Here is an 11844-nt window from a genome sequence, read left to right as displayed (position 1 = left end):
GCTTTTGGCTTCACACAGGACCCCAACCCCACTCTCCCAGATAAAAGCCTTTTGCCTGACCCACTGGAGCACCACATATTACATTCGACATGGACTTTATACTGCTTAATTACCATACCTGGTCTGAAAATGTACATGTAATCGGTCATTCTCATTTCTGGGGAATAAAATAATCTGCTTTTAACAAATCTACTGTCCTATAGGGAACAAGGTGTCCTAGTGCATAAACCATAAAGTTGGCATTAGACATCACTTTTCCTCCCAACTTGGCATGTTTCAACTTGAAGGGTTACCTCTGTGGAGCAGTGTATTTTAACCCACAGCCACAATAGTGTCCCCCTAAAAAAAATTGTTTTTAGTTCTTAAAACTAACCAGTGGGTGAAAGCTAGCTGCAAATGTCATATAAGAAAATGAAAGTTGTAACTGTTTAAAGTATTTATTTGAAAATTAATCAGCTTTCTTAACACAGTAACACTGCATATTTATTACAGCTAAGATTTCATTATTATCACAACTAGAATTCCTGTTGTGGAAAAAAAACCATTCATTGTCTCTTTTCAAGCTCACATCTCAGCATTTTTAAAAATAACGCTTAATGTGGGTTGTGTAGATGGATCTTATAAACAATCCAATGCTATCAAAAGGTGAGGAATTAATTGTAAACATGTTTAAGTGATACTAAAGTCAAATATTGCTGGATAAGCATGATTTTCTAATATAAAATCGAATGATTTCCAGCAGACCCGAGGGAACAGTGCCTCAAAACGGCATTTCAATATATGTAAACTGTCTAAAGGTGGTTTTAACGTGTTCTGCCCCAAACTAATCTCTCCAATCAAAACGTTAGTAGGTTAGATCTTTAAGATTCTACTTCCTCTCCCCGGCAGGAGGAGCACCTCCCTCTGGACCCGTCCTCCCTTTGTAAACGGCGGCGCGCACCATCGCCCGCTCCCGTGACGCAGCGCATCCCCGTGCTGCACAGATGCCGGAGTGGAAGCGACAGGCGCGCTCATCCAAACGCATCGAACACAGGGGACGTGGGAGAAGATCGTCCGATTTGCGTCCGTCTAAGAGCTCCAGACCGCGGGGAACGATGCTCGGAACAAGTCGCTTGGTGGGAAGCAGGACTTAAAAAGCTGCGGAACACTTTTATCTGTATTCTCTCTTTTCCCCCACTCCGATAATAATCAAGATTCCGGGCAGTCGCCGTCCAGTTTTCTCGATCACTGAGAATTTAGTTCCAGTTTCACGACAGGTCGGTGTTTCGTTTGGACACGATGTGGAAGCCGGGAACCCTCCTCCTGCTGTTGCTGTGGCTGGCATCCGGCGAACTCCAGCAAGAGACGGAGCCGCGGAGACTCCCACCCCCAGGAAAGTTGAATTTCGGCTATGTGCCAGCGGGAGTTTACGAGACGCTGGCCCATTACGAACCTGGACCGATAGGGATTCTGTTCCACATGGTCCATGCTTTCCTGTATGCGGTACAACCCAACGCTTTCCCACACGGTAAGCATCCCCAATCGAGCTCACGGTGGCTACAGCACAACAAATGCAGACCGAGCCCTGGGCAACGTGTCTGAAATGTATATGGAAGTCATGGGGGAATAAGTTATGAGAATCTATGAGTGTTGTTCCCGCTTGGTTGTCTTGTGGGACGCAAACAGGGACACGAACAAGAGAGAAACTGCAGGTTATTATACTGGATTACAAATTGACTTTTTTTTAAACGTTTTTATGAATTAGGCACATAAATATTTATTCTAGTTTTGTGGATATTGGGTTATGAATCAAAACTTTGAATTTTATAGCGCTTCTTCGGTCTCACTGCGTGAAAAAGGTGTCCACTTGCGGATTGGTCTAGTTGTGCGTCATGCGCCCCGTTCAGCGCTCACAGCACGCACTTGAAGGTGGTGTTTCTGCCTGCGGCGCACTTTGTGTCAGGATAATTACAATTAATGAGCCTCCCGCTGACAGCAGCGGTGCACGTTGTTTTTGCCTCTGTGAATGAACGTCGTTGGGTAGTTTGTTGGTATGAGCACCCGAAGAGCTTGAACGCGCATGGCTTTACATTTAATACAATTATACCTGGCTGCTTAACCACACCCCCACACACGGAGGTGTCTCTGTGTGTGTTTAATTGGGTATTGGGTGCTCAAAAGACTACTCCACTGCATGCATTACAGTCGAAGAAACATTTTGCAGATTAGTATCTCTCTGAGTCACCTTGTTAATTGAGTAATCCCATAAACCCCTGCGCCATATGCTGTTGGCGTTTTTAGTTTTCAGTTTGTCACCGGCAGTTGGGGGCTCATGGCCTAATCCTATGGAGCAGACAGACCACTGCGCAGTGAAGCTGTTAGTTCATTCATGGGTGCACACACTAAATAATCCAAGGAAGACGGTGGAAGTCATGTGGAAACAGTGGGATAGGATAATAAACGACAGTTCAGAGACATGTATGTTTAATTTCTTTGACTAGAAATTTCACGCAGATGTTTTTCTTTTTTCTTTGGGGGGGGGTCATGAAAGGAAATTTTGCAAGTAAAGGTCATTGGTTATTAATAGAACCTGTGCATGTTTGCATATCTAAATCCAATTCTGTCAGGGCTGCTTTGATTATAAGGCTACAAGCTGGTTTGCAGGAAACCATTGGCCTTTCACGGCTTGTCAACTACATCTCTTGCACTGCGCCATTACATAACTTGGAGTTATGTTAAAATCTATAAGATGAGCCAGAAGAAAGATCTGCACTCGGTTTCCACTCCAGTGGTTTGTGACTTGAAGTGGCGCAGATGTCAGAGTGGAGCACTGTTTAGGCTGGGTCGACCTGGGTGTCGTTTCTCTTCAGCCTGTGATAAGATACAGTGTTAACGTTGTTACAGCAGGCTTTTAAAGAATGAATCACTGAATCCTGTAGCAAAAAAGGCTCTTAAATTCTGTTCATCTGTTTCCTAATCACATCTGATTTAAAGGGACAGTTCACTCCCAAACAAAACAACATCTTGTCTTTTGGAGTGATCCCACTACTAACTACCATTCATTTGTTGGACATTTGTTTGAGATGATGATGGCTACAACAAATGTTTTATTAATTTTCTATTTTCTGTTAGAAAATGTAGATATTAGAAAATGTGCAAATGAACATCTTGCTATATATACACACAAAGACACACACTAGTTCTGTGGATGTGACTTTATTTTATGTATTTATTTTTGTGGATACATTTGGACCATGACAAATCTTGTTATTCATATCCCAATACAGACGAGCAGCGTCAGCCACTCATTCCTTCCCCAACATCTGGACCAGGTGTTTGTTTCAAAGGTTTCTCAAACCCATAATTGAAAGCAAAACCATACTCAGAGCATTAGCAGAGAATGAGTCATTTTTAATATTTTTTGTAATTTATTTACAGTTGATTGACAAGCACTATATGGGCGAAGGTATCGGGCCACACCTTTAACCTTTGAATTCAGGTCTATAAAATCAAGCACCTTTCCATGTAGTCTGCCTTTAAAGACAATTGTAAAAGAATGGCCTGACTGAATTTGAGTGAGGTACTGTAATAGAAAGCCACCAGTGCAGCAAGTCAGTTCATAATATTTCTTCCTATCTAGAAAAGAATAGAATAGCCCTTTATTCTAGACCACGACACACCATAAAAAGTTACAGAACAGGGTCACCGAGTGCTGAGGTGCACAGTGCAAATGGTAAAAGTCAACAACGTTCTGCTGACTGAATAAATGCAGAGTTCCAAACCTCTTCTCGCAACAACATCACATATGTCATGAGCTTTGTGGCATTGGTTTCCATGGATGAGCACTGCAGGAGTAATGTGTAGTTGGCGCAGTACCTTTTGTTGATGGAAAAAGGAGAAGGTTGAGCTACAGAAAAGGATAGCATACCATCCTTTAAATCAGGGGTGAGGAACTCCAGGCCTCAAGGGCTGGTGTCCTGCAGTTTTTAGATGTCCTTGATCCAACACAGCTGAGTTAAACGGCTAAATTACCTCCTCAACATGTCTTGAAGTTCTCCAGAGACCTGGTAATGAACAAATCATTAGATTAGTTGTGTTCACCCAGGCTGATATCTAAAACCTGCAGGATACTGGCCCTTGAGGCCTGGAGTTCCCCACCCCTGCTTTACATTAACATGCAGGCATTTGGGTATATAGGTCTTACTTTTCTCATTTATCCACTACATCTACCTGAACATTGCTTTGGGTAGCACAGAAAACACAATTATCGTCATATTTTCAGATTTTTGAATAGACAGCAGAGTACTTGTGTTTCATATTAATGTCAGTTAATGAAACCGTTTTCCTTTTTTAAATTATAGCTCCAATATCAAAGGTTTCATACATGTGCTGTAGCCCAGACACTTGTTCGACCCTTGTGGATTTTTATCCAATACAGTCAACAGCCAGTTAGGCTAACCCTATAAACAAGTGTGAGATGAACATTATGTTGATGAGTAATTAGCGACGCTCCATCATCACATCTCCTACTATCAGTGCGCATAGCACATTACATTGAGCAATGTCTTTATAATCTCATGAATGCTCAATTTAGTCAGCTGATGTGTTCATCACGCTGTATGTGCAGCAAGCGGCTCCGAGCTCGTAGGAGGTTTGATTAGAAAAGAAGCAACAAATGTCTTTCATCAGCACCCACACAAATCGAACAAACAGCGACATATTCTCTAACTTTTTTGTCTCCAACAGCTGCAGTGTGGAAGCCTCCAGGAGCTGTTGACGCCTCCCTCACACTTACCCACACTCTCACCGACACACAGATGCTACAATCCAATATTCAAGCTGATGTATAGGATCACAAACCCTTTTTACACTGCAATTTCACAGCAGTTCTGGCTTTGTGATGAATTCTTCTCATTAGGATGTTGACTTTTTTTCATCAAAAGTGAATGGATACTTTCCAAAAAAGCCCAGGGTCCTGTGTAACCTCTGACACCAGAGGTTACAGATGCAGGGGAAGTAGTAGTATCGCTGTTGTGAATTGAAAAGTTTGCAGTGTTAGAGGTTTGAGCCCTACTCTCTCAAATGCACAAGGGTGCTTGAGCAGGACACTGAATCATCTGTGTTTGTTAAAGCAAAGGTGAATGATCTCAAGACCAATGCAGCAAACTGGTTTACGAGCCAGCTGGTAGGGAAATCGCAAGGAAAAGGAAAGGACTGTGCTTTCTTCTAGGCAGCGTCTGAACTTTCAAAATAAGAGCCAATACACTAGTAGATTTCAGATGGTGTCCTCATAGTGCCCGCACTCATCCTAATATTGCAAGCTCATTTAGAAACTTTTTCTTTTTTCTTTTACTCTCATCCAGTTTGCCTGTCAGGGGAATGATTAAGTAGCAATGACATGCTTTGCTCAAAAGCATTTCAGTAGAAAACATGAATGTAGGTTGACAATATTGATATCAACAGTATCAGAAAGCATTCAATCAATTCCCCTTCCCGAATTAGTAAGAATGTAAACATGACATAATAGTTGCATTTAGTTGCATCTATTTAGGTTTTCATGTCTGCTAATTAATCCTGGTGTAAGTCAGCCATCGCTTGAGAATAGCTGTGCATTAAGTTGCGTCTGCGGTTTTGAAATGTACCATTTCATGCCTGTGGGTGAGCGCAGCTGGGAAGCCAGTGCCAGCCATTATCGTGCAGCAGATCCCTGTTGGAAAGTGTTTCCTCATTAGTGTTTCCTTTTCTCAAGAAACCATGTTTAGGTGGAATTCAGACCACAGAGGATGTTTTTCAAAGAACCTAACAGTTGCCAGGGAAACCCATCACCAGTGATCATGACCTGTGTGATTTGCTTCACCTCGCTGGCTTGTGTATCTTACTGCATCATCATGATCATGAAAAGTACTGTGGAGTTATGTAGATTTATGCAGCTCAGGGTATATGGTCTTACCTAATGTTTGTTATTTAACACTCATTCGAAGGGAACCCAGGGTGGGGTTTTTTTCTCCAGCAAAGAGGCATGAAGCGACTTTAGTGTTCAGTGAGGGACAGGTAGACATGAAAGAAACTGAAGAGGAAGACTTCAAAAGATTTCTAACCAAGGACAAAGACAAGGAAGCTCATCGTGAGCTGCATTTCTGAGGTTTTTTCTTTCTTTCATGTTCTTTGGAAGAAATCTTAATATAGCAGAGTTTGTTTAAAGTTAAATGATGAGAAATCTCAATTAAGTAGCTAAATGAAAGTAAAAGGTTGGAATAACTAGGATTTAATCAGAAGATGTTAGTGTTCTCTCTCTCATTCTTGAGCGCTACAAGATTTGCTGGGATTTACAGTAACACCAAGGTTTTTATAGTTAACGAAATCTAAACTAAAAACTAAAACTAGATATAAAAACACATTAGTTTACAGAAATAAAATGGACACACTAAAACTCTGAGGGAAAGGTGTATAAAAAAAAAACAAACAACTGAAAATTGTGCTCTCATACTGGTACAAATAATTAACTGAAAATTTGTTGACGTACACCCACCTTTATCTGATGCATTTTAGTATACCAACCAAAATCAGGCACAGAAGATTGGTATAACAAAACGCATGTGATTTACTTACATTTGTTTCAGCAGATAACAGGATAGCAACCTTCTTCTGTTTTTCACTTATCTCCTCATTTGTCTAACTGCTTTGATTCTTTGCTCATATTGTGGCTGCTGGCTAGTGGCTCACTCTGAACTCAGAATAGCTTCAACTTTAGCAACTTTGATTTTTTTTAATCTTCTTTAAATTATATGTTTACCTTGGTGAGGGTTATTTAAGTGTCCCATTATGTTTACTGTTACAAGCTTTCTTATGGTTGCCCCACCACGGATTACTTGAGTGGCTGATTTAGATCCCTCTCCATTTGATTTGTATATATCTAATGCTAATTTGTACACTCACTACTTTGTTGGGGCTCCTTTACAATGAATTACTACATCAATGCATCATTGGCACTGCTGAGATTTTTGAGCTTTGATTACAGTCTTCAGGTTCTCTGTATTTTTGGCTCCAGTGTTTTTCATCTTCCTCTAGAGACAATACCCTGTAGAGAATGGGCTATTGTCTTTGGGGTTCAGGTCAGGCAAGTTGGCTGACCAGTCAAGTACAGTAGTAATATAGTGAGTAAACCATTTGGTAGTAGTTTGGCACTGTGGACAGGTGCTGATGGAAAAGGAACACAGGATCTCCATATTGCTTGTCAACATAATATCTCCTGGTAAACTGCTGTATTGATTTTGGACTTGATAAAATACAGTGGACCACCACCTGCAACACCAGCAGGTGAAATGACATTCTAAAGACTGCAGACATTTCATCTGCTGGGTTTCAAACACCTTGCCTCCAGGCTCCGGGACTTTGATTTCCAAATGAAATGCAAAACATTTACTTTCATCTGAAAACAGGCCTCTGGACCACTGAGCAGTGGTCTTATTCTTTTTCTCCTTAGTCCAGGTAAGACACTCATGATGTCTCTTCTTCAGGAGTTTCTTGATATTAGGAGTCCGACGGTTGCCGCTCTTTTCCTGAAGACATCCATGTGTAGTGTCTCTTGATACACTGACACCAGTATCATTCCACTCTTTGTGAAGCATTCTCAAAATCTTGAATCACCTTGACAATCATCTCATGTCCATCTCATCTGTATTGCTTGTTCGCCTTTTCCTATCACACTTCTCTCTTTCACTCAGCTCTCCATTTATATGCTTGCATACAGCACTCTGTGGCCACCTAGCCTTTTCAGCAATGACCTACTGTATCTTATCCTTATTGCAGAGGGTGTTGATTATAGTCAACTGGACATCAGCAGTCTCCCCATGATTGTTGCTGCGTATAATGAACTAGACTGATAGAAGATGGGTATTTATACTTTTTGAATAATTGTTTATTCAGACATGGTTTCTGATGACAGAAGAATTGATCCTGCTGGTAAACGCATATAGTTTGTTTTTTTTTTTTTTAAAAACGCATATAGTTTTTTCTAACTTTCTCTTACCATAGCAGCAAACACTCCGTTTTAAAAAACCAAGGCAGCTAGTTATTTTTAGTCACATTAAGAGAGTTCTACTAATGTGAACATTATTTCTTGCCTTGAATTTTTTGCAGAAGCTGATTAACATTATTATAGCTTATGAAAAAAAAGTAAAATGATAGGAATAACAGATTATTGCAGTGGGATTAGACTGCAGACACTGACCCTTTGGCATTCTGTGTTTTTAGCTGAATGTTTTACTAGGTTTACAAATCTGAGAATTTGCTGACGAAACACTGATTTGCTTGTAAAATTGATTATGGCACTACATCCTCATTACTCTCCAATATATGTGGCTTTACAAAAGTAATATTTGGAATCTGTGTGCCTTTTGGAGGTTGTTTGATACATTAAAAAATGAAGGGAGAAAAATGACATATGCATATGAGAGAGAGGTTGGCAGGGTTTAGGTTATTTCTGATCTTGGGTTTTTTTTTTTTTGGTTTTTTTTTTTAAACTTTTTATTTTATTTTTTAAATTGAAAATGAACAACAAACAATAAAAGACATTTACAGTTATGGGACAGAGTATCATCAACTAGCCAAAGCTTGACTGGTCATTATGACCCCAAAAAAAAAGAAAAAAAAAATTCTCAGGAACACACTCTAGTATCTTTATCTTTCAAACATAGCCTCAACCATCTGAGGACCGAACACAGAAAATACGGGTGTATTAATAATAATAATAATAATAATAATAAAAAATAATAATTATAATTATAATAGTAACAGTATTGGTAATTGCAGAAATTTAAAACAAAAAAAAGGAAAAAAAAGAAAAACATATCGTGTGAACCCCTCCCACCATCCCCCCACCCCTTTACCCCTGTATGGCTCTCAACTTCATCACATTCGTGTATCCAAACAGCCCATATTTACACCCGTCTATACACAAGAATCAGCACAACATTCAAGAACTCTGATCAGAAGGGCCTAACCAAGGATCAATTCAGGGTAAACCCAGAGGAATTTACATCATCTCTATATTCTGTCAAGTCCAAAGACGGTAATACTGAAAGAAATGGTCCCCAAATTTTTTTAAAGGTTCCGTATTTCCCTTTTACACTATGCGATATCTTCTCAGGTGTACAGTAGGATGCTAACTCATTAATCCAATATCTCAGTGTTGGAGAATTTTCAGATTTCCAATGTGTCAGAATACATTTTTTAACTGCAGTACTCGCAAGTAAAATAAAATATTTCTTGTGGTAATCCACATTTATAGAATCTATGTCACCTAAAATCCATAGTTTTGGGTCCATTTCGACTTGGATCCCAATTACCCTTGAAATTATTTCAGTAGTCCGTCTCCAGAACTCCTCTATTACTGGGCAATTCCACAGCATATGAAGGAGATCACCATCTATCACCTTACATCTCAAACATTTGGGAGAGTAATTAATATCAATTTTATGTAATCTGTAAGGTGTATAATATGTCCTGTGGAATATATTAAATTGCATTTGTCTATGATTTGTGGAAATTAACATGGAAATTAACATTAAATGTTAATTTCTGATGTTTGACCTTGAATACAGCTGAGGCTGTCCACTCTTCAGGGTTTAATTTGACTCAACCAAAAAGCTAGTGTTGGATATTGAATTGCACATGCCCAAAGGTCATTCATAGCACATGAGAATGACTGGGTGATGCCAAAGGCCTTGTCAGATAACAGTCTAGCGCTAAAGTGATTAAAGAGAGCGTCCTTCATTTGGAAGGTCGTGGCTTGAGCCCCTTGACAGCCAGCATCTGTTTTGCTGAAGTGTCCTTGAGCAAGATACTGAGTGTATCTGCTACTGACCCCATCGTTTCTGTTGAGGAGGGTGACTGGAGGATCACAGTAAAGAAGGAAATATGGGAAACCAAGTCATGAGTGGTTATTTTTTTTCAGCATTTTTCCAGCCAGTTAAACATTTTCCTAATTAGAGATTTTCTCAGCAGAAGGCACATCTGTGGAGATTACTATTAGATGCTGTGATGATTTGCTCAAAGGGGCTTAAATTTACAATCACGATGTTTGGCAGATCTGAATCAGTTCTCTATTCATAATACAAGTCGGCGGATAAACAGATGACTTCCAGAACAATATGTGCCCACATGATGGGCTGGTGTCCTATTTTGCACGTTTTGTTATGAGACACAAAGATCCAGTGAAAAAAAATTAGGCTTACTTGCCAGACCAATTTCAACAAGTATTTCAAGTCTTTACTGTGTACATGTCTTGCTGAGTAGGTGGCACAGTGGAAGCACTGTGCATAAAGGTAAAAAAGTGAATGGATGGATTCTTATATAGAACCTATATACTATACTTAATTCTACTCTCCCGGAGTACTCAAAGCGCTCTATACAACATGCCACATTCACCCAATCACACCCATTCTCACAAGCACTGTCTCTATACATAGTGCTTTCTAAGTACATTCACACTCCGATCGGAGAGCAACTTGGGGTTAATATCTTGCCCAAGGATACTTGACATGCAGACTGGAGGAGCCAGGGATCGAACCACCAACCTTCCAATCAGTAGTCAAAGGAGCTTGCAAAGAAAAGCGTCTGGACTTCTTTAAGTTGCTTGAAGACGTTTCACCTCTCATCCGAGAAGCTTCTTCAGTTCTAAGGTCAAATGGTGGAGAGTCCCAGATATAAACCTAGTGGGAGTAACCCCCCACATCAGGGGGTCCTTTTGTCCCTCTGTGGGGGGTTACTCCCACTAGGTTTATATCTGGGACTCTCCACCATTTGACCTTAGAACTGAAGAAGCTTCTCGGATGAGAGGTGAAACGTCTTCAAGCAACTTAAAGAAGTCCAGACGCTTTTCTTTGCAAGCTCCTTTGACTACGATGACCTGGATGACTGAGAACCTTCACAGACACTTCCAATCAGTAGATGACCTGCTCTACCTCATGAGCTACAGCCATCCCGAAAAAGTTTAGACTGAAACCAGTATAAACTATGTATGCAACCCGTACTTAAATTTTGCTGTACAGATCTCAGTTTCAGGATAGCTTGTTGATGGTACTGGCAGGTCCAGTAGATACGACACATTTTCACAAACAGCTGCTTTTTATATTCAAAGTTTTTCACATGTTTGATTTAGTAGTCTCTGTTTTATTGTCTAAGTTCAGTTGCTGGTAACCAGCTATATCTGGTCTTAACTATCTAGTGTTTCCCTGGGGACAGGTCGGTCAAGTTGTTCAATGTACTCAGTATCATTCATTTACATCAAGTCTCTCTCCCTACTGTTGGACAGGCTCTAATTGCTCTGTTTGAACTACAGCTGGTAACAGAAGTTCTTGTTCTGCCTTTGAGATCTGCTTCAAGCTCCAAGTAGAACATATGTGGAGAGCTGGTGCTAGAGTAGAACAAGGACTGCCATCTGCAGCTGTAGTCCAAAACAGGGAAACGCAAGTCCATCCACAGAATAAAGAACTTACTGGACAGGCAGTGATTGTTGCTCTGTTAAATTGTCACAAAGTTAAGTGGTAATGTTCATTAGTCAGCTTTCTTTAAAAATCTGCCAACCTCCTGTTCACAAATACAATGTTAAACTTGGGGAAACTGAACTGTTTTCTGGGGAAAAATACAAAAATTACAAAAAAAACAAATCCAAGGAGACAGTGCAAATTCCACACAGAAAGACCCCATCTGGCTGCTGGATTGGAACCCAGGCCCCTCTTGCTGTGAGATGAAGATGGTAATACACCAACAAATGGTAGTCCATGTTCTGCTCTGTGTAGCAGAACCAGCTCTCCACCTCCTGTATGTTCTACTTAGAGCTTGTAGCAGATCTCAAGCGCAAGA

The 11844-nt window shown here is 40.3% G+C and overlaps 1 protein-coding gene across 2 annotated transcripts in view; it reads left to right on the top strand.

The window, feature by feature from the left end:
* Window positions 1-526: 526 nt before the first annotated feature.
* LOC102305546 (prominin-1-A) overlaps window positions 527-11844 on the top strand; it is a gene marked incomplete at its 3' end in the record, with an annotated part of 39220 nt that continues 27902 nt past the window's right edge. The window contains 1 exon segment of one of the 2 annotated variants that reach the window (XM_014332735.2): window positions 527-1507. In XM_014332735.2, coding sequence (XP_014188221.1) covers window positions 1279-1507 — 229 coding nt within the window. 2 annotated transcript variants of the gene reach the window in all.

Source organism: Haplochromis burtoni, unplaced genomic scaffold (assembly GCF_018398535.1).
Source record: "Haplochromis burtoni strain Fernald_Lab_line unplaced genomic scaffold, NCSU_Asbu1 Contig_33, whole genome shotgun sequence".
In the NCBI taxonomy this organism is placed as follows: domain Eukaryota; kingdom Metazoa; phylum Chordata; class Actinopteri; order Cichliformes; family Cichlidae; genus Haplochromis; species Haplochromis burtoni.
The sequence above is the reverse complement of the archived record's forward strand: the minus strand, read 5'-3'. Positions and strand labels throughout refer to the sequence as shown.